At 40.3% G+C, this 22,177-nt stretch overlaps 2 protein-coding genes and 1 long non-coding RNA gene across 6 annotated transcripts in view; 2 read left to right on the forward strand and 1 right to left on the reverse strand.

Annotated features, from left to right (window-relative positions):
• The window catches only part of LOC138106359 (probable acyl-CoA dehydrogenase 6), an 83,592-nt gene extending 72,340 nt beyond the window's left edge, over nt 1-11,252 (forward strand). For all 3 annotated transcript variants that reach the window (XM_069006843.1, XM_069006844.1, XM_069006845.1), the window contains 3 exons: nt 3,122-3,283; nt 3,400-3,550; nt 10,424-11,252. In XM_069006843.1, the coding sequence (XP_068862944.1) occupies nt 3,122-3,283; nt 3,400-3,550; nt 10,424-10,514 (404 nt within the window). In that variant the 3' untranslated portion in view covers nt 10,515-11,252. The remainder of the gene's footprint in view (nt 1-3,121; nt 3,284-3,399; nt 3,551-10,423) is intronic.
• A 943-nt stretch (nt 11,253-12,195) lies between these two features.
• Nucleotides 12,196-18,980, reverse strand: BET1 (Bet1 golgi vesicular membrane trafficking protein). 2 transcript variants are annotated; one of them, XM_069006848.1, is made up of 4 exons: nt 18,784-18,980; nt 15,230-15,327; nt 13,230-13,286; nt 12,196-12,677 (listed from the first exon to the last, which is right to left on the reverse strand). In XM_069006848.1, the coding sequence occupies exons 1-4, from the start codon at nt 18,800-18,802 to the stop codon at nt 12,522-12,524; spliced, it is 330 nt and encodes a 109-aa protein (XP_068862949.1). In that variant the 5' UTR covers nt 18,803-18,980; the 3' UTR covers nt 12,196-12,521. The 2 variants fall into 2 exon arrangements, with proteins under 2 accessions (XP_068862949.1, XP_068862948.1); XM_069006847.1 differs by having other exon boundaries at nt 15,212-15,327.
• Nucleotides 18,981-19,019: 39 nt separating this feature from the next.
• Nucleotides 19,020-20,826, forward strand: LOC138105648 (uncharacterized). Its single transcript, XR_011148594.1, has 3 exons — nt 19,020-19,075; nt 19,328-19,404; nt 19,503-20,826. It is a non-coding gene; the product is annotated as an uncharacterized lncRNA (long non-coding RNA).
• The last annotated feature ends 1,351 nt before the right edge of the window (nt 20,827-22,177 follow it).

Here is a 22,177-nt window from a genome sequence, read left to right on the forward strand (position 1 = left end):
TTCAAGTGCTTTCACAATTCTCAGCTGTGTGGTAGACGTGGTTCCTTAGGCTGCCTTAGAGTGACATTTCCTGCATGTGCTGTCAGTTGAAACCCATGGGGCTAAGTTTGTCTGAGGATGTGGGGAACATTGTATAAAGAAAGGAAACAAATATACAGAAAATAAAAGGGTTTCCCTGCTGTGAATGGCATTTCACTGTACTTGTATGACTGGCAAAGTGTTGTGTGCTGTTATCTTGTTGAACACAACTGTTGGCTGTCATGGTGTTCATGATGTGCTGCATTTTGGTGCTGTTTGTTACACAGCTAAGCTTTGCCATGTTAGAGCTGTGCTCAGAGCTCTGAATACCTGTCGTCACATCACTGAATGGTTTGGGAAGGGAGCTTTAAAGTTCATCACATCCAACCCCTCCACCATGGGCAGAGACAGCTTTCACTAAACCACATTGCTCAAAGCCCCATCTGTCCTGGTCTTGAACATGTTCAGGGAATGGACATGTCATGGGGCATCCACAACTTCTCTGGGCAACATGTTCCAGTGTCTCACCACTGTCATCATAAGGAATTCCTTAGAATCATAGAATGATAGAATGGTTTGGGTTGGAAGGGACCCTAAAGATCATCTAATTCCAATTCCAAAACATTCTTCCTTATGTTCAATCTAAATCTACCTTCTTTCAATTTAAAACCAGTCCCCCTTGTCCTGATACTACAGGCTCTGGTAAAAACTCTGTCCCTATCTTTCTTATAAGCTCCCTTTATATATCAAAAGGCTGCAATAAGGTCTCCCCAGAGCCTGCACTGCTCCAGCCTGAACAACCCCAACACTCTCTGCCTGTCCTCACAGGAGAGGTGTTCCAGCCCTTTAATCTTCAGGACCCTCCTGTGGACCTGCTCCAACAGCTCAATGTCTGCTTTGTACTGTGGGCTGCAGAGCTGGATGTAGTACTCCAGATGGGCTCTCACGAGAACAGAGTAGAGGGAGAGAATTACGGCCCTTGACCTGATGGCCTCTTTTGAAGCAGCCCAGGACTGTCCTTAGATATCCTCAAATGACAGTTCCTGAAATAAGAAGGGCAGTGATGGCAGCTAAGGAAACAGGAGGATGGACCAGCAGGGGCAGAAAGGAGGCAGTGAAATGGAGAGATGGACCATCTAAGAGCAGTTTTCCCAGAACCCCAATCTGAGCCATGATGTGTGGTAACAGCCTGAGCAGAGATTGGCCAAAGCCCCTTCGGTCTTTAGACCTTTTGCAAGTAGGATCTAAGCAATTTCTGTCCTGTTTGCTCCCACCGGATCTTGCTCCTGCCTCCTCTTTGCTGTTTCCGATCTCTTTCCCTGGTGCTGGATGCTGGGAACCACACAAGCCATGCTGTGTGGTCTGACAGACCAACACAAGATTAATCTCTTGTCCTTATCCCTTCCACCTCCCTTCTGCTCTCCTAGCACTGGAAGGTACTGTTTAGTTTCCCACCCAGCAACTCAGACTTAGCTGTATTCTTCCCGGATTTCAGTCTAATGGCAAGGAACAAGTGATGCCTGTATACTCCTTGCTCTTTCTTTACATTTCTCAAGTTGGAGACCATAGACATACAAGTGAAAATGCTGTTGGTGTTAGACATGCTACAGTGTTGTGTGACATTGTCCTTTGGAAGAACAGTATTTCTATTCAAGAGATGTTCCTGAAAACAGAAATTGATTTTCCTGTCCAGAAAACTAGCATTTGGGTGACAGCACAATGTGTCAACACAGAAGAAATGAGGACATTACTGTATATGCTCTTCTGAAAAATAAGCAGAGGTTAGTTGTATGAGAAAGGAGGGGAAAATATTAGGGAAAGAAAAGCTGATCACCATATGGAATGTGGAGACATCATGTGAAAAATGCTGCTCTTTGGAAGTGATGGTAAATGATCATGGCAGGGGGCAATTGGTGGGAGCAGAGTCTACACAGGAGAGAAGTACAGAGATGAAATTTAGATAGCAGTGATCTTGAAAACAAAGGAAAAAGGTACATGGGACCACACCAGGCTCCTGCAAGGAATTGTCATGTGAGTAACTGGCAGGTAGGAAAACAGATACCATAGTAGTCCAAGGCTTGGTTTTATTTTGCATTTCAGACTCAGTTTTGTGGTTTAGACTCTAAATGCAAATGGATGTGGATATGCGTATTTTGAAAAGAGAAACTGTGACCCTTCTCATCAGATAGATTTGTGAAATCATTCCCTGCTGCTCGTCATAGTAACATGGGTCCACATTTGCCAAACAAAATTCTCCACATATTCTGCACCTGCTGTTACCCCAGCTACACTGCAAGAGACTGATAGCTTAGTCATTCACTTCAAGGCTGGTTTGCCTTGGAAAATAAACTTTTCCCTTTTCTTCTTGTTTAAAATGGGATGTGTTTGTCAGTTTGCACAAAAAGAAGGCAGCAAACTACTGCTTCTGCTTTAAAGCATCGTCTGCTGCCTCTCTCACCTGTTTTTCAGCAGTATCCTATTTTCATTCTGTTTCCATTAGGAGAATTCTTTAATGTTTTTTAAAGTGGATGTGAATCTTTTCCTCTCTGTGCTGGGACCTGATCACAGAATGTAGATGTAATAAGCAGTCTGATTGTGTTCCTTGATCTCAGCATAGGTTTCTGCCTTCTCCCTGAAGACTCCCTTCAATTTACATTTCTACACCATTTCTCACTGAGCACACTACACTGTCTGCCTTCAGATTTTTTTCCCAGGATTTTAACAAACCTTCAGGACGCAGGTAGCATGGAAAGTAGGAGTTGCCACAAGCTTTTGCTAAGGCCCCAAATGGGACAATAAGCATGAAGTTTACCTCATCATGTTGGTGCTGCTTTCTATGACTCTCCCTCCTTCCAACCCACCTCCCTTCCCTCTCCTCCAGGTAGTTTGGGGCTCAGGAAAGGTAGATGTCTTCAAGGTACAAGGAGGTATCAGACTCTTCTCAGAATTGAAGCTGTACCCCAAACGGAGTGTACGGAACAATTTGCTTTAAAAAACCTAATGTGTTGGTTGTACAATGTGAAAAAACCTTATTTTTTCAACAAGAAGCTAAACAACAGATCTGGCTAAAATGATGTCTTGTTCTGTGCTTTGTTTCTTCAAGCCCTGACACCACTGGAAACTATAATACAAGAAACTATTGACTACACCCGCCAGCGGGAGGTGTTTGGCCAGCCTGTCCTGCACAACCAAACCGTGCACTTCCGCCTGGCCGAGCTGGCAACCGAGGTGGAGCTCCTGCGCTCGCTGCTGCACCGTGCCGTGGGTGAGCTCCCACATCTGCTTCTCAGATGTGCTTCTCTTCATGCAAAGAACCTTGTCAGGCTAAAGGAACATGGGGAAGGGATTGACTGCTTCTTTATCTCTTCTTTTTTTTATTAGCTCTCTATGTAGAAGGCAACGATGTGACAAAATTTGCTTCCATGGCTAAGCTAAAGGCAGGTCGTCTGACCCGTGAAGTGACTGATAGCTGTCTCCAGTTTTGGGGAGGAATGGGATTCACCAGTGAAGTTCTGGTGAGCAGGTTTTACAGGTAAGGGAGTGATGAAAATACAGAGTGGCTTTAAAGGAAATTTAGCCTCTTAAATGTCCTGTTAAATGATCACCTAGTTGAAAAGAGCACCAGCTCCTCACCAGCGTGAATGGTCTTGTTCCGCTTCATGGCATGTCACTGAAGTGCACTGTGGATGCAAGGACACCAAGTGCAATTAACTTTGGGGAGATGTGTCAGTACTTACTACTCTTTTGCCAAGTCTTGGCTTTGCATTACACTTGTGAAGTTTGAACTACCCACAGGTTAGCTTAAATGTCAAATGAAAGAAGAAAACTCAGTATTTTCCCTGAGGGTCCTCTGGTATCTGCCACAGAGTAGAAAATAGCAGTAAAAAATGGAGAGCTACCAACCAGTGACTTTTTTTTCTCTTTGCTTTTTGTTTGCTTGTAATCTTCATTACAATAACAACTAAAACCAGAAGCTTTCTTGAAAAATGAATGAAAATCAGCTTTATCTTTTTCCCCAGATATGTGTGAAACTGGAGTTTCTCACTTGGCTTCTGCAGTAGTCTTTTCTGATAGCAGTCTCCACCCACTTAGTCACACTAGATACCATGTGAGATATATGAGAGATGTAATTGTTTCCAGCAAGTTGTTAGATCATTTAAATGGTACAGAGGCCTTTTTGAAAATTAATTGAAGTCTCTTCAAATTTTAGTCTATATCTACTTAGAGCAAAGTTCTCCCTAAGCAAACAGCTTTCTTGGTATCTGGCCCCAGTGTCTTGTATTCTGTAAAAGGACCAAAATTGACCTTGCATTCTCTTGCAGTAACAGCTTTCTGTTCAGCCCTTACATAGACAATACCTAATCTAAAGTTAGCCAAATAAGTGGTTCAGTTAGTTGAAGGTTTTGGTAAATGTATCTATATAAACTGAGAGCACAACACTTGAGAAAATCTGCAAAAAGCTTGTTTCTTCTTAGGTAGATTACTTTTTTTATTTTTAATAGCATTTTATGAACAAGGATGCTGTTGTGGTAAGTCAGAGAGATCCTCAGTGTTTTTTGACAAGTGAATTCCTGAAATTTTCTTACAAAGGTACAGACTGCTTTATGATGGTGGTTTTAAGCCAGCTGTCAATATGCTGGTTTTTCTTAGTTACTTTTTTTCACAGCCTTATTTTAACAACTAATGGTCACTGATGCTGGAGACGTTAAGAGTGCAGTAGGCACTCTGAATAAAATAAATCCCTGTCTTGAAGCACTTACTATAAATGTCGTAGTCTGTACAGATTAATGTGTACCTGCTTTTACATAGCTTTGTTTTAAGATTTCCTAGCCCAGTATAGTGATGTTAACTGTGAGCAGGGCTTTTCTGTGTGGATTCCAGAGCGGTTTCCAAGTATACCAGCACAGTGACATTTTTCCTGAGAAGACATCCAGAGTGTTTCCTCTTGGCGTACACAGTCAGCTGGCCAAAGAAATGTATCTTTCCATCTCTAAAACAAACACTGTTCTAAATGAGGCTAAAGGCAGTGTGATATTTATATTCTGAAATTTTCTATGAATCAGTAAAATTCCATCATTGAGTAACCAAAGGTCCAGGAAGGGACAAGGAGAGTTTTACCTAATAAAACACCTACACGTTCAAGTCAGAATCTTGTTAATCTGTAACAAGCAAAGCAGCAATTTCCCTAAAGCCGTTCTTTTTAGTGCAGCAGTCTGAGTAACCATTCACGTCACTGTGATGTTTGTCCAGAAGCAGCAGTGTAATTGCACAGCAGGACATCTAGTCCTAGTGTACAGACATTTTTGTAGCATAATCTTTATGAAGTTCCCAAAGAAATGTTGGTTAGTCTTCGACAGATCAGGCTGCTACTCACTCCTCAAAGAACACACAGCACAATGTATGCTTAGTGCATGAAGTCTCTGAATTTTAGTTATTAGTGTCAGAAGTAAACAGACACAGCACTAAACTGTTTGCCAAGTTACTTTATTCATATCTGTCATTTAATCATTAACATTTTAAACTCTGTAGAACAACTGGCATTTCTTAAGTGCCTAATCTCTAGAAGGCATGAAGAGAGCTGCTTCACCATGTAGGTGCCTAGATTGGGTTGATTTTATATATGTAAATGTCTCATTTTCAGTTGTACAGATTCTAATACGGAAAATAGGTTTTTAAAAAAAAAAGTTTAGAGCCCAAATATCAAAAGGTTTCATAGAAAAATACAAGCCAATATAAAACCCATAAAGAATGGACTTTCCAGACTGTACCCTAAAAGCAGGATTCTGGAGAAGGACGGCACTAACCTGGAGTCATGCTTGTTTATTTTTCTCTGTCTGAAAGGTTTTAAAGACATCATGAGTAGGCAAAAATGAATTACTGAACAAACCCATAAGCTATATGAAAAAAGCTGTTTATAAGAGATCAGGGGAAAGAAACCTTTTAGTATCAAGTTTACTGCAATTTTTCAGATTTCATGAGTTTTAAAAAATTTCAGGTAGTGGTCCATATATTTTAATAGTAATTATATACACTTCAATTGTTATAGGAAGAACTTACGTGGTCTTCTTAAAAGAGTTTGGTTTGTTGGGGTTTTTTAATTAAGATTGTTACTAACTGCTAAACACCACGTCTAACTGCTTCCAGTTCTTACAAGTTTTACTCTTGTGGGCTGTGATGGGGAGAATGCTATCACTTCTTTACTCACTGCATGTGAAAGACTCCAGAAAGCAGTAGTGAATAATACTGACTACTCATGTGAAATAGAAGTGTAAGTAGCATTGCAAATGCACAGCTGCAGAAGAAACACATTTTCATTTTTCTCTCAACCGTTGTGTAGTTATTGCAATATGAAGGTCTATCTGTAATTTAAGATAGTTAAAGAGCAAACTTCTGTATAGTTTTAAGTGGATTATTTTTACAAGTAATGTATTCCTGTCGAGATTTTTTTCCTTCACGTATTTTAAACCTCAGTTCAAATACTTTATTCAGTTTCATTCTTTATTTCATTGTTTATAGTCTTTCATTCTTTACAAAGCATGTCTAAACTTGAGTGAATCTAGACAATTGGGGGATTTGAATCAGTTTTTTCTATTATAGAAATTTATGGATGTACCAAACAAAATGAAACCTATCCATTTCTGCTGACAAAAAACAATTTGCTTTGAGGTGTGTAGCTAACTGCTGAGACAAGACTTAATATTAATTCCTGTCATCTGTGAAATGAAATCTGCAGTTTCCCCATTTTTCTGCAGAGGCTTTGAGACAGATGCCTGTCTACCACTTTGACTTTTATGAGTATCTTGAGAAGGAGTTTAGGAGATGAAGCACAACATCTACCTTTAAGACAGCAAATCAAAGCAGGTAACTGTATAGTGATGATTTTAATGTAGAGCTATGCCCCAGAGCAGCAGAGGTGATGTCCATGCCCTCAGCTCGACCTTCAGAATGTCCCTGAGGAGAAAGGGACAGGGTCATGGGAACTGGCAGGCACAGCTGTGGGCTGTGCCAGCCTGGTCAGAGGCCTGCTGCACTGAGTGGCAGCAGCTCAAACTCCTCTCTCTAGAACAAAGCCTCCTTCGAATTCTGCTTAATTTGGGCAGCCTGTAGGCAATCTAGCTGAGTCTGAAGATGGAAGAAGTCACAAAATATTAGGCTTGAGTGTTCATCAGTACATTTTTTGGAGAAAGTTCTTGCCAGTAATAAAACCTTAAAATAGTTAAAATCTATAAATCATTAGTCAAGGAAAAAAGGGTAAAGGTTTTGTAATCAAGTGCAATTTTTGCTGAAAAGAAGCAGTTCTGGCTTGGGAAGCAGTGCTAGTCTGAGCCACACAAACCTTGGTAAGAATTTACCAATGGCCTTCTAACCAGGGAAGCAGAGAGCAGCATCTCTGAGGGACCGCTGCCATGAAGCCAGGCTGTTAGGGGAAACCAGGGCTTAAGTCACCAAAACTCACTTTCTTCCCCATGTCTGACCAGCACTGATCACTGCCAGAAAAGGGAAAGAAAATTACTTATTTTTGCACGAGTTTCAAGTTTTGTGATGACACCTGCATCAAAGATCATGTAGCAGGCTCCACTCAGGGTGTTTGGGAACAGAAAGGGCTTGTTCAGATCAATGCCATATGGTTTTCCAGAGGAAAATGTACTGTAGAGCAGCTCCCAGAGCAGGCCCAGCTTCTCAGCTGCACGTAATAAATGGCACTGGAAGGCACAACTGCAAACACAATCACATTTTACCAGCTTGAAGCTACAGACAGATTTAGTGTGCCATGAGCTGCAACCTCAGCACTTATATAGTACACTACAAGATCTGAAAGTTTCCTTGTGCTGTGAACAGCTACCTGTCCCTGCTTTGTGGCTAGGGAAATTGTACACAAGGGAGAGCTCAGCCAGTGATAAGGACCAGCCCTGATTTTCAGGAAAACTGGCACCAAAAGTTTTAGGGGCAGGGTAAGAGACATGGCTTAGCTTGTGCAAAACAAGGTCCAAATGGTGCTCAGGGTGCAGAGGTGTCAACACCAGCCAAGAGAGGAATGCTAAGATGGAGACTATTTTGGAATACCCTACTCAGAAAAACATTCAGGCTGTAAATTAGAGGGCTCCTAATCATTAGAACAACTTTGTTGTCTGATAGCCTTCAAATTAGGGTAGTCCAAGATTAAAGGGAGCTTGTTTTTTCTCCTTCAAGCAGTGCTTGACACATTTCTGAAAGCTGTATGACATGGTTCCTATGGAGATGGGAAACATGATTTGACAACATGGACTTTTTTTGTTCCTGTTGCTATGTAACTGGAAGTTATTGATAACCTGGGTTGAGTTTGGTGGGTGGGAATTGGCTCCTCACCCTCCCTCCTACGTGAAGTTTTTTAACTCGATATTGAAGGAATTTTTGCTTTTATTCATCAAAAAGTGGATTAATTTTTACTCTTTACACCTTTTGATTTAGTTGAGTAGTCTTATAATTTACAGTGAATATTTCAGACACCTGGAATTTCCCAAATGTAAGGAAACTCTTTGCAGGGAGTGTTTTAGAAGGATAGAACACCATAGTTGGATTTCTCTCCTTCCTCAGTTTAACTCCCCCTCTCTACAGAAAACAGCATTCAACAACATTCAACAACATTCAACAAGTAGCTAAAGATTTGGTCCCTCAAAATGACACCTTTACAAACTGCCTGGTGTGTTGCAGGCTAGTTCCTCATGGTCCTTGGTTATGGTGAAACCACCACTGGTTGGTGCTCACCTCAGCAAGGCTGCAGGTAGTTCAGAATGTGCTGCTCTGTCATGGGGCAGGAAAAAGGTGATGCAGAAATCAAAAGCACAATGTTACAAGGCCAGATCAAAAGCCTTTACAGCAGTAGCCTAACAATGTCCCTTACGAAAGCAATTAAATTATAGTATTTATATACATAGAAACATTTACGTGCTGTATTAATAAGGCATTCTGGATATAAAATAAATTATCAAACCATACACATACATTAAAAAACTGATATACAAGTTTACTTTACTATGTCCTCTTCCCCAGCTTCCTTACAGAGTTTCTGACAGGATAGTTAATCCCATGTTTTTGTTTTCTTAGGATGAAAGCAAGTTTCTTTCCCAGAATAGGGCTGGCTAGATTAAAATCATTTGAGTCTTTTGTCATCTTAATCCACTTAAATTAGGGGAAACCTTCTGTCCTGTGTCCCCAGAGGAGAGATCAGCATTAGTCACTGGCTGTAGATTCTGTTAAGAAATATTCCTTATCTCACCCATAGAGAGATAAGCAAATTCATAGATAAACACAAGCACAAAACATACGAAAGGTGTTCTGGTTTTTTGAGATGTGTCTTTGTATGTGTCAGCCTGACTTGTCTGTCACACACACCACCAAAGCCAGATCTTACCACTGCCTATTTATAACTTCATATAAACAAGCCCCATGTGTCCAGGATTCCTGCTGCAGAGGATTTCTATTGACATCACAGAGGAGTTCTGAGGATTAGTTACTTGCTGTTGCTACAGTGAAGATGCCAAATGCTGAGCACTGGCAGGGACTTTCTGCAGCTTGATAAAGCAGACAGCACTGCAGCAATAAGAAGCAACCTACCACTGTTCCAGGTCTGCTGCCTTCAGCAAAGCCCATAGGAAGGTGGGGAATCTTCAGCTACTAAGTAGAGATAGTTTAGAAGAATTGTTCTGGTAGTTTTATTGGTGGTGGCTTTTTCTTCTCCCCAAAGGCGAGAAGACATTTGTGAGTAAAATTGCTCAAGGCTGCAGTAGTTTGCACTCTGGCTAGCACAGGGAACTTAGGCAGTATGTTTGGGATGACTTAGTGATGGCAATGGCAGGTTTTAAATGAGTGTGATCAGAAATATCAAATCAAGAGTAAATATTCTTGAAGCAGCCATTCATTTTTAAAGCACAGAAGCTTTATAGACTATATAAAACTATACAACACTACTTGTAATATTAATTATTATACTATATAACATTAAAGTACTATCTAATACTAATAAGGCTTTTACCAGATTTTACAGAGCCATTAGGGAAACCAGGATTGGTTAAAAAACCTGAATGGAAATTGTACCCTTTCTGTATAATTCTCCAGTAATTCACCTGCTGGTTGACTCTTCTACCACAGTTAAGCAAATTTAAGTGCCATAATACTTTTTGTTGCTGGCCCTGGAAAAGTTCCCTCCCCTTTTACAGGTCAACTGCAGGCTTAGGCACCTACGGGTTTGGAACAGGACCAGCAGGGGTGTTGTGGGAAACATCACAGAGCACCTGCCCAGGAACCAGTGGATGAGGTGTTCTGCAGGCATCTGGCATTTGCATGCAATGTGTAAGCAATTCTGGGCAAGCTGTCCACCATCAGAACAGCATGCAAATGTTTAAATCTATCCTTTATATTTCTGCAGAGACTTAAGATTGATGTCAATAGGAGGTGGCACAGACGAAACCATGCTTTCCATCATATGCAAATACATGGGAATACTTCCAAGAAAGTGATGCATCTCCGCTCTTCCTTGAAAATTAAGAAAGCAAGAGCATGACTGGTGCTGCACGCTGAAGGTGACAAGCAGCCAATACGCTTCAAGCAGAAAATGGATCAGTAATTTTGCCATCAAAATGCACATCAAGGTCTTTCACCATTACCATTCTGTGTTCTCCAGTGTCAAATTTTTGTTGATATGAAGCACTCTGAAAGCTTGCAGCCTCCTGCATCCCATTTTTTCAGTAGGTTACTTAAGTTTTCTAATGACCCATGCTAAGCACACAGAAAAAAAATGTGTTCTTTATCAAGCTTTACCTACACTTTAGAGCATCTAAACTGACAATTAAGAAAAAGAACTTCCATATGAACAAAGCTATGTAGCTTAATCTAATTTCAGTATAGCTTTGCTTTCAAGATCAACAATTATGGCCACAAATGATTCCCTGCCAGAATCAAACCCTAGAACAGTGCCTTTCCTCTCAATTACAGGTACCTTCCCTATCTTTCACTCTTAGCAAGCAATCATCAAAATAAGCTCTGTCATCTTTGCCAAATCCATATCAATTTGTACTACACTCTGTCATGGATTTTTGGTGATTGTAGTGCTGTTAGATTTTTATTTGCAGAATTCTACAAACAACTGTTTAAATGTATCTGAAGCTTTCAGAGGCCTGAACTTCAACAGCAATGTACCATGTTTTGTGCATAACTGTTAAAGAAAAATATTAAAAATAAACATGTTAATATGAAAACTGTGTGGTAAACTCTTCCTAAAACAGTCATTTAAGCTGGAAGAGGCAGCCTGTATTATTGACTATAAAAATAAAAATTGCCCCTTAAATACAGCACCATTTCCAAAAAAATACACTGCTATTCTACAGTAGGAAAAAATGTATATAAACAACACTAGCTAGGATAATACTACAGGACACTTTATTTGTAAGTTCATAATTGGTTATTAATGGCAACACATTATACAGTATTTCTAGAAAAGTTTTCCAAAATTGTAGATACAATTTCAATATCTAGGAAACATAATTTTTTTGAATGTTAAACTCAGCAATGTAATAGCCTCAATGATTAGAAACTACTTGGTGAGCCAAAACTAAGTCTTCAAAATAAAGTACCTTACTGTGACTGCACTTCCAACAAATGCATCATAATATACTTTAATATAAAATTCAAAATATCTGCCATTGTATTTCAGACATCATGCACTGTAGATTTGGAGACTATCACTAATTGAAAAGCAAACATACTAATGGTAAAAGTCCAAGTGATTCAATGGAATCATTAAGTTTTAAATACTTTAAATATAAAGAAAACATTTGTACTGTGTCCATATTGGTTGGTCCCAATGATGAAAGGCATTTGCTTAAAAGAGCAGATGTGTAAACATGATCTGTCACATTTAAATGAAAAAATAAAAATCCAGTTTTAAGTAACTTCTCTCCAGAACATGCAGTTTAAGCTACTTAAACACTATCAGATCAACCACAAAAGTAATTTTTCGGGGTACCACTATTACACTTGTTAGCTTCAGGCCAGCCTTTTAAAAATCCACAGGCAAGACCTAGTTAGAAAGATCCACATATTCTTCGTGTCTTTGCAACCTAGGAAATTACTATATGCCTGAAACTGGAGCTCTAATTTAGAGCATGGTCCAGAATAAAAAGCAGAATGAAAAATAAAGCCTTGAAATTTTGCAATTACTTTATATTCAAATAACCATTGTTCTTTGAATTTTTTCAATCAATTCTAAAAACTATTTTCCCCCTAAAAAAAATCTATCATGCTATGCTAGCAGTTTCTGCATATTTACAAATTATCCCCCCAAAACAGGGGATGATGGAAAAATTCTGATACATTAAGAAAACGATCTATAACTTCGCATTAATTGTTAATGCAATTTACAACAATTTCACTGTGTTTTACCAACAGAATGTGCCACTTTAGATCAATGTCTTCATTAACTAAGGCTACAGCTGAAATTACACAATGTAAACCAGAGGTAACATGCATCACCTCAGTTTAATAATCCAGTATATTACAAAAAAAACAAATAATGAAAAGAGCATCATGTAGCATAATAGCTTTGTCTGGCTTCCTCTGGAGAGTGTTCTTAGTCTGCCCATAGTTGCACCTAGAAGTCCACCCGTAGAGTCAAAATCATTCTCCTACATTTTAAAAAAAACAAACAAGCAAACAAAACAACAAAAAACATGTCACTCTGAGAAAAGAAATACCCTTACAGCTTACTAAGTGTAGTTTTCCCTGTTTTTGTCAAAATTTCCAAAACTAAAATTATTTTAGAGGCAAAAATTATCCAAGAAAAACTTTCAGGGTTTTTTTTCCATATTTTTTCACAGTTTTTTTCACAGTTTATCCAGTGCTATTTTTACCCCAAGCCAAAGCAAAGCGTAAGCAAAAAAGGCATTTGCCTTTTTAATGATACTATACATTTGCTAATTGAAAACCAATACTCATATCTGAAGCATGAAGATCTTGGTTGTGTCTTAAAAGTAATGTATTTGCACACCTTATCTTTTTGAACAGAAATACTGATACTGTTGACAAATTAGTCACATATTACAGTCAACAATAAGCTGTCAACATTTTAATATGTTCACACTATGTTTAAATGTTCACACTAAAAGACAGGATGCTTTACATTATTAACTTCTTAATCCTGACTCATATTTAAAGGAAGCTAGATATTCAACACTTACCATTTCTGATAACATTTTATTCTGGTTTTTAACTTCTGTTCCAATTTCAATGGAAAGCTATGAAAAAAAGGCCAAACAAAACGAGAAGTATTAAATATGAGTAATCAGTTATACATAGATTAGAGAACCCAGCTGAAAATACATGACATGACTAGCATTTCCCCAGTGAAAGCAAAACCTGATATTTTCAAGAAACAAAATAACATGCACAGTGTTCTATCAATAACCCTTAAGGAAATAAAGATTTTTCATCTGACTAGATGAATCTCAAGAGTCAGAGAAAGTACTCAATGCTCCTCTTCCCCTTTTCCAGATAATGTCTTACTTGAATTATTGTGTGGACTTTTAAAAATTCAAGATCTAGTCAAGTCTGAAGTAGCAATTACCCATTTCCTGGAACAACTGTTAAAATTGCTGGCACACAGCAGAGAACCACGAGCATTGGTTTGACTCAGTGGTGCTGGAGTTGACACTTGTAACCAGCGACCACGTCTCTTTTGACAAGCTGCTGCTGTGCTAGAAATGGGACTTTCTTCAGCAGACTTGTGTAGCCCTTCTCTACTTTGTGTCACAGAACAGAAGGGTGCTGCAGGACAAGGAGGAAAGCTGCACAGGCCAGGGACAGTCAATCCTGAGACAGTGCCCAGGGCCAACAACAGCCTGGGCAGCAGCCTGAGACAGGTCCCAGGTCAAGCCAGAAAGTGAAGTCAGGTTAGGGTTGGAACCAGGGAGGTATGAGACCAGACACAGCTGGAGCTGCAACACAGCTGCAGCACCGCAAAGGTGAGAGCCAGCCAGAAGAGCCTTGGCTTAAAGCAGCTCTGGAGGTAAACGGGAGAACTGGCACTGAGCCTGACTCTTAGCAGCTTTTCCTCTGACATCAGCACACTGGCCTTGAACAACCTGCTCAACTCCTAGGATGGAGGGAAATGCACTCCATGCCCCCATACTTTGGATTAGCCAAAACCCATTTGTTTACACATGTCACAACTTGAATCTCATTATCTCATGCTGGTACATTTCAATCAAGAGTGAAACTGATTTTACATGAGGCTTCTTGGAAGGTTAGGGGAAGGCTATTCCATATACAAAGATTATCACATTGCACTAAAAGATGCAACTACAGAAAGAGCTCCTTGGGCCACCATGAACTGCACTGTTGACATATACAGATTTTGAAACGTAACATACCACTGGAGGAGACAAGAAATGAAATTTGATAACAAAGGTCAAAGCTTTTTTTTACTCCCTTGTTTTAAATTCTTATTCTAAACCTGTTTAATTCCTCTTTGAGACTAAACCAATTTTAATCAACAATATTAGCAGTAAGACTTCAAGTCAGTTCAGGCCTAAAAATTCACTGGAATGTACTTTATAAAACTTTAAGCTTTTAAGAACAAGAAACACACAGAACTTTAATCTCAGAGCTGTCTTTCAGTCAGACTTGTTTGAAAGAAGTCCTAAATCTCTGAAAGGAATTGGAATCATCAGAACACCAAATTTCTCCTTCAGAGGACATTAGCATGCTATTTCTAAGAGCTGTTTTCACATTACATATTTTTTTGACTGCAACTCCCATTCCCCGTTCCCGTGCGCCACTGAGGGGTAGGAAGTAGAGAAAATTGGGAGTGAAGTTGAGCCCAGGAGAAAGGGAAGGGTAGTGGCAGGTGTTTTAAGACTATTTCTCATTACCCCACGGATTTGACTGTCAATAAATTAATTTCCCCAAGTCAAGTCTGTTTTGCCCACAATGGTAATTGGTGAGTGATCTCTCCCTGCCCTTATCTTGATACATGAACCTTTTATCATACTTGTTCCTCCCTCATCCTTCCACCTGAGGAGTGATAGAGCAGTTTCGGTGGTCACTTGGCATCCAAACAGGTTAACACATTGCAGTTCTGTTTTAAACTATTCTACTGCTTTCCTGATTCAGGTAATTGGATTCAATGAATGTGACAATACCACTGTAGTTAAATACGTACCGATTTAATGGCACTGACTTTTGTACGCAGACTTTCTGTTAACCTGTCATTCTCTTCTTCATAAACACTGTAACCACTGTTGGTATAGCCATAGCTCCCTGCAGCTGCTGCATCACCTGTGAACACAACAGTCAGTAGTCAGAGACAGAAAACACCACTGGAGCAAGTGTTCTGCATGTTCCTGGAACAGGGACTCAATCATTTTCCAAATGCAGAAGTTACCCTTCAATATGCAAATAAAAGAAAAGAAACTGAGGAATGGCCATAATTTTTTTCCCTTGATAATGTTTTCAGATGAGTGCTATGGAAATCAATCCAGGCATTACATGGAGATGGGAATGAAGCACTGATGCCATTACACGTGGTAAACCAAACTGAAAATAGGAAAGACCATTCTCTAACAAAGACAAATATCACTCAATCACACATTTAAAGGAGAAGCTATACCATGATCCTCCCATGAGTTTCTGTACAAACAAGACCTTAGAGCAGAAGTCAGGCCTCTGAGCAGAGCACTGCTGTTTCAGTCACCATTCCACAGTTCTATTCTCACTCCTGCCTGTGTTTTTTGGGTGATGGAGCTTCAGGACTGTCATCCAGACAACTGAGTCAGCACAGTATGCAAGGCAGAAGCGAATGAAAGCTGCTCAGCCCCACACCTTCACTTCCTCCAACTTCTAATAAACATCTCCTACAGACAGCAGCTGGACAGCAGCATGGGTAGAGGAGAATTAAAGTCATGTCCAGTTGAGACAAAAATCAGTCATAGACCTCAAATCTAAGAACTGAAAACAATGAAGAGAGATCAAGACTTAGAAAGGCAACCAGAAAAGAACTACTATAAGCTTTATGATAAAGACCCCACTAGATTAATTCAACTAATAATGCAGTTATAACATTAAAAAATATTTTTCAAATATACATAAATATTTTTTGCCTAGTCACAATGGCGTACTTAAACTGAATGCCTTTTAAATACACTTTAAAGATTTTTGTGTTTAGGTGGATTTTTTCTTTTTGAGGCAAAAGGAGAGAAGAGACACCAACCATATTCACATTGGGAGCTCCATCTCAGAAAGCTTCATTGTATGCTTGGCATACATAATATTTTAAAATAAAGCATTACAATGCTATTTTGAGGATATAATTTTATATTTACCCATGAAACCATTCTTTAGATCTAATAATGAAGATTTTTTCATTTGTACGTTAAGCTAATGACAGATTTTCAACAAGACCGAATTACAGAATCTTCTGAGTTAGAAGGGACCCACAAGGATCATCCAAGTGCAGCTCCTGGCTCTGCACAGGACCATTTCCAAGAGTCACACTGTGTGGCTGACAGTGTTCGCTTCTTGAACTCTGCCAGGCTTGGTGCTGTGACCACTTCCCTGGGGAGCCTGTTCCAGAGCCCAACCACCCTGTGGGTGATGAACCTTTTACTGATATCCAACCTAAACTTCCCCTGACACAACTTCAGGCCACTCTGTTGGGTTCTGTCACTGGTCACCACAGAGAAGAGATCAGTGCCTGCCCCTCCTCTTCCCCTCACAAGGAAGTTGTAGACTGCAACGAAATGTATGTTTTTATTTCATCGTAGTGAGTCAAGAAGCCTTTTCTACCCTGACCTAAATTAAAAGTACCAGTGCCTAACACAGAAATGTGACGAAAATGTTGTAATTTAGAGAGTCAGGGTTGTTCTCACTGTGTCTGATTTTACAAGTGCATCTAACTACAGTTCTTCCTACCAAGTGACACATGATTTTGATTATGTTTCTAAGTTAATATACCATACAGCTTCATGCCAAAACACTGAAACTGGGTCTCTTAAATGGACTGTGACAATGCAGACATGAACAAGTGCCCCAAAGCTTTTCACCACGCACAGCTGCTTCTTTTCACGTCATAGGAAGCACAAGGAAGAAGCCTGGCTACAACTATTCATGGGAAACACAGAACCTTCAGCGCGGCAGTTCTACGGGCTCTCCTGCAACACTGCTCATTGCCAAGTTGTAACAGGGACATGACCAAACATAATTGCAGGCTGAGAGAGAGGTACCAGGTAACTGCTGACAACTGCAGAGGTGCTGGTACCCAGTTTCTATTTGCAATTTATTAAATAAAAAATAGTTCTGAAGTGACAGCTGAAATGCCAAGGTAAAGCAGAATATTTTACTGCAGCTGATAACAGGCATTTGAGCTTTCTGCTTAGCCTTCCAGAAAATTTTTTTAAAAAGCAGTTTCAGGATGATCCTTAAGGCATTGTTTGCCAGAGACAGCCTAGAAGCAAGCATGCTCTTTCTTCAGAACTCCTTGCATAAACATCCATCACCTCTTCAGAAACACCACACTGAGCTGGGTGGCCTCCACTCCAGCCTCTCTCAGCTCACACCCAAGAGCAAGCTGTCAGTCTGACAAAGGAAAGGACTGAAGACCTAAGCACTATCAAATGCCCACTTTTTAATGATAAACATCCTACAACCTCTCTTGATCCACTAAGACGCTTTCCCAAGACTTGTTTTATTTCATGAAAATACTACTGCACAATACATATCTGAAGTGTAGGAGTAAGTCTAGGGCAGTGTCAGACACACCTGGTTTAGCCCTAAATATTTTCTAGGAGGAAACCCCAGAACTCAGTCATACACTTCCGAAGTGCAAACATCTCCTAAGCTTTACAGTGCCGTCACAGCACCCACATGGTTGTAGAACATGACGTGGGAGTTCAAAGTTTCCTTATAGTCATCAGCATGACTGCTGGCTGAAAAATCAAGCCTAAGCTGCTCAAGACACTCAGCAGGAACTCTGCAAGGATTTCTCAATTTGCACCAGATTATATCTGTAATAAATTTATAGTAGTTGGGATTATTGGTTTTTTACTCCCCAAACATGGCATGAAAACATACAGAAGTACTAAAAAAAAAACCAAAAAAAACCCCAAAAAACAAAAAACCCAACAATTTCTGAATTTGGAAAGGACTTGACTGAAGTGCAACAAATCTGCCCATCCATGGGAACACATCTAAAACTAACATGATGTTAGAACAACTAAACAACAGTGCAACTAAATAGGGCAAGACTATTTACAAGAGCATGTAGTGACATGACAAGGGGAATGGGTTCAAATTGAAAGACAATAGGTTTAAATGCAGTATTAGGAAAGAATGCTTTACTGCGAGGGTGGTGAGGCGCTGGAACACCCACAGAAGCTGTGGGTGCCCCATCCCCGGAAGCGCTCAAGGCCAGGTTGGATGGGGCTCTGAGCAACCTGGTCTAGAGGAAGGTATCACGGCATGGGGGGGTGGATCTAGATGGTCTTTGAAGTCACTTCCAAACCAAATCGTATGATTCTATGATAAACCACAAACCCTAGTGCTGCTCCGTAAACCCAGCTGGGCCAGAAGGAGAGGCAGACGCAGGGGTGATGGCCCTTCCCTGCCAAAGCTCCCGAGCTCTGCCGCACCCCTGCGCCCACGGGCACAGCCCCTCTCACGCCTTCCCTGCCCCGAGCCCTGACTGCGGCCGGGTCCTGCCCGTGTCGCGGCCCGGCCCGGCCCCGCCGCCGCGCTTACCCAGCCCCGCGCGCCTCATGGCTCTGCCCTGAGATGTCCCGGGAGGAGCGGGACAAGGAGAAGGAGGAAGAAGAAGAGGAGGAGGAGGAGGAGGAGGCCGGGAGCGCCGCAGGAACACGGCGGGGCTCGGCGCGGCGGCCGCAGACCCTTCACCCGCGAGCGCCACGACAGCGCTGCGCGCGCGGCCCGCTGGGTGCGCGCCCGGGGCGCGACGGGGCCGCGCGGGGGCTGCTGGGGGCTGTAGTCCTGGCCGGGAGCCGTAACGGACTACCAAAAAAATTAAAATTCAGTGGTGAGCGGAGATTTTCACTTCTTTTTTCCTCCACCGTTTATTTAGAAATAACAGGCATGCCACTTCAGCATACAGCAACTTGGATTGGAAACTTGAAGATTACATTATTATTGAATGATTTAAATTTTGTTTACAATGATAATTTCTCCTTCATTCTTTAACCCCTTGCAATGCTTTAGCACAAATGAGTTTTGTCTGCTTATATGAAAGATGTGACTCACTCTATACCACTGAATTGAATTTATTTGCCAGGATGATGCCAGAAGGATTTATCAGCACTCCAATGAAGAGGAATCACCATGGAGTCCATACAGAGTTTGCTATTTCAGGTGTGGTTTAGTCCACTGGATTAAAGAAACTTCACTGGCTTTTCCAATTCCAACAAACTGGCTTATCGTTAATTGCTTTGGTATTTATGTTCTTGCAGGAACCAGGACCTTCAGTATTGGACCAGCACCCACCTGCATTGTACAAGGTATAGAAACACAGACCCCAGCTTCTTCAGTGAGCTTGCGGTACAGCAGGAATCTTCACCTTGGCAGGCAGAGCTGTAGAAGGAAGAATAAAATAGTTCTGGTCAATAAGAAGGCCCATGGGATCCTGCTGGCATCCTGCTGGCATCCTGCTGAGCTGCTGTGTAACTGCTGTATGACACCCCAAGTCTCTTTTTTGCAGTGCATAAACCCACAAATAATTGCAGCATTTCTTTTCTCTCCATTTGTCAAAGTGCATTTGAAACCTTAGTCTTGTATCTGTCCAACTTCAGGACAGACACTGAGAAGCTGCTCATTTATTTACTTCTCTGTAACCTCTGGATGCCTATGTCTCAAACAACATTACAAAGAGTAAAGTTACTTAGTGTAGAAAATGGATCTTTATTTAATTTTTGATAATTTAAGGAGTTCATCGAAAATTTCAAGTACAGCATTATTTGCACATCCAAAACAGAAGAGAAAGCCAAGGAGATGAAATGAGCTGCAGAGCTGTGCCCTTTAGTGCTCACTGCAAAGGTAATCTCCACAGGATTCTGTCTGGGACTCAGCAATTCTTACAGGAATTTGCTAGCTGCCATTATTGATAACCTGAGACTTGATTTACAGCAGTTCAGGGAAATGCATCAGTTGTTTCAAAGAAGGGAAAAGTGCTATCACCAGATTAAAGCTCAAAGATTTAGCCCTTTGAGGTAAAACCATCTGAAGTTCACAGGTGCCCATTTCTTACCTTGCCAGGGCAAAGATGTCTCTTAAAGGATTACATGCTTAAAGCACCAAAATTTAGATGTTGCAAAATTCACAGAAAATGAATGGATTCTGAGAAAACCTTCTTCCTGGGTGCTTCAGATTTGAAGGGCTCTGTTAGGAGCAATGTCCTCATCATCACAATTTTTGAAGAGGAGCTAGTGTGACAGTGTATACAACAACTAAGTAATCAGACAGTTAAAACTGAAGTTTTGGGATGCAGTAGGAAATGTCTTTTCATAACAGCTGGCCTGACTCTCTCTCACTGTTAGGTGCAATTTTATTTACATTTTTGTCTTCATACACCATCCGAGTAAATTATCACATTTGGTGGCATTGCTATATGAAAATACTTGTCTTTATGGTATTTGCATATTATATGTCATCTTTTTCCTTCCCACATGACTCACGTTCCATTTTTCAGTAAATATGGATTTATACATAACTAGGTAAAATGTATATCTCTCTACAAGGATTGTAGTTATGATTCATGTTAAGGGGCTTATTTTTCATTTTTGCTTACATTTTCTGTAAAATAAAATCCCATTTAACCACATGTAAGGTGTTCACAATTCATAGTGTTCAGATATATAATCTCCTTATGATGATGTGAAATAACATCTTGAGTCTCTATGCAATTTATAAATAGCACATTTAATTCTATAGTTTCTTACAGCAAAGCATGAAAATGGTACCGACGTGAATAATGTTTCAAATCCATTTCAGTCGTACTGAATTTATGTTTTTTTCATACACTGGAAGTACCTCATAGGAGATCTAATTCTATAGATCTCCTGGCATTACAATAAGGCAATTGTGATTCCAACTCACAGCAGAGGCTGGACACAGAGGTCAACTGGGTGTCATTAATATTCACTATGTTCACATTACATTTCCATGGAACAGCTTGTATTCATGCTGATGATTTCTCAGAACAAGTCTGTGAAATATACAGTTTTTCTGTTGAGGTGATTAACTGCACTCCTGCTGGCTTCCTGGCCCATTCCCTGGCAGCTCCCTACACGGAGCCCTGAACTTCTCTGCCTTGCAAACCGGCTGTGCATGGTTGGCTAGCAGGCGTGGCTGCAGCTGTTCCATAGCATCTGCAGTTCTTCCTGCCAGGAAGCCAAAATGAGTAGTCAGCAAGTGACTGACTCATCAATGTTTTGTTTATCAGTGACAACATACAGGAAGAAAAAGCATGTTGAAAAAAAAAATAAATAAAGCCAGCAGGCTTATCTGTCTTGTCAATGCTTTTACAGTCTTTTAATGGTAGCCTGCTACAGGTGTGTCATTGTCAGGGACCCTGCTGAGACAGTGTCAGGCTTCTTTCCCCAAAATATTAATGAACAATTACTACTGTTTAAAAAACCAAGAAAGATGTCTTTTATAAAAGAGGAGCGTTCCACATGCCCTACCAACTGTCCTATCATTGCTACCACTGGTTCTCTTACTGACTCAAACTGTAATAATACACATATGCAAAGCTATGAGATAGGAAGTCTTTATTTTTTTGGTTCTCTTTTTTGGTTCTCTTACTGACTCAAACTTGATGAATACATTTACATAACAAACAGTCCATAGATTTTATTAGTAGATTACTCCATGACTCTACTGCAAAAGCAATGAAAAGGAAAAAAAAAACACAGGGAAGATGATTCAAAGAATCCTGTAAAATCAATCTTCTAACACACAACTGAAAATCCATGACTCTTACTAACATGATATAATAATGACATAATTTTCATCAAATTATTAAATAAGTAAAAACAATTTCCGTGTTTTTGCATGTTTAAAAAACAGGGTTTTACAGTCTTCATTATTAACTTGCTACTTTCAACAATAATAGACTGAAAGCAGCCTG

Source organism: Aphelocoma coerulescens, chromosome 2 (assembly GCF_041296385.1).
Source record: "Aphelocoma coerulescens isolate FSJ_1873_10779 chromosome 2, UR_Acoe_1.0, whole genome shotgun sequence".
Taxonomy (NCBI): domain Eukaryota; kingdom Metazoa; phylum Chordata; class Aves; order Passeriformes; family Corvidae; genus Aphelocoma; species Aphelocoma coerulescens.

Bases quoted from the DNA above. Each gene is read 5' to 3' on its own strand.
- BET1 (XM_069006847.1), bottom strand. The intron at 13,287-15,211 runs GTACGTATTTAA...TTTTTTTCATAG, and splicing joins AAGTCAGTGCCATTAAATCG to CTTTCCATTGAAATTGGAAC. The intron at 12,678-13,229 runs GTAAGTGTTGAA...TTTAAAATGTAG, and splicing joins ATAAAATGTTATCAGAAATG to GAGAATGATTTTGACTCTAC.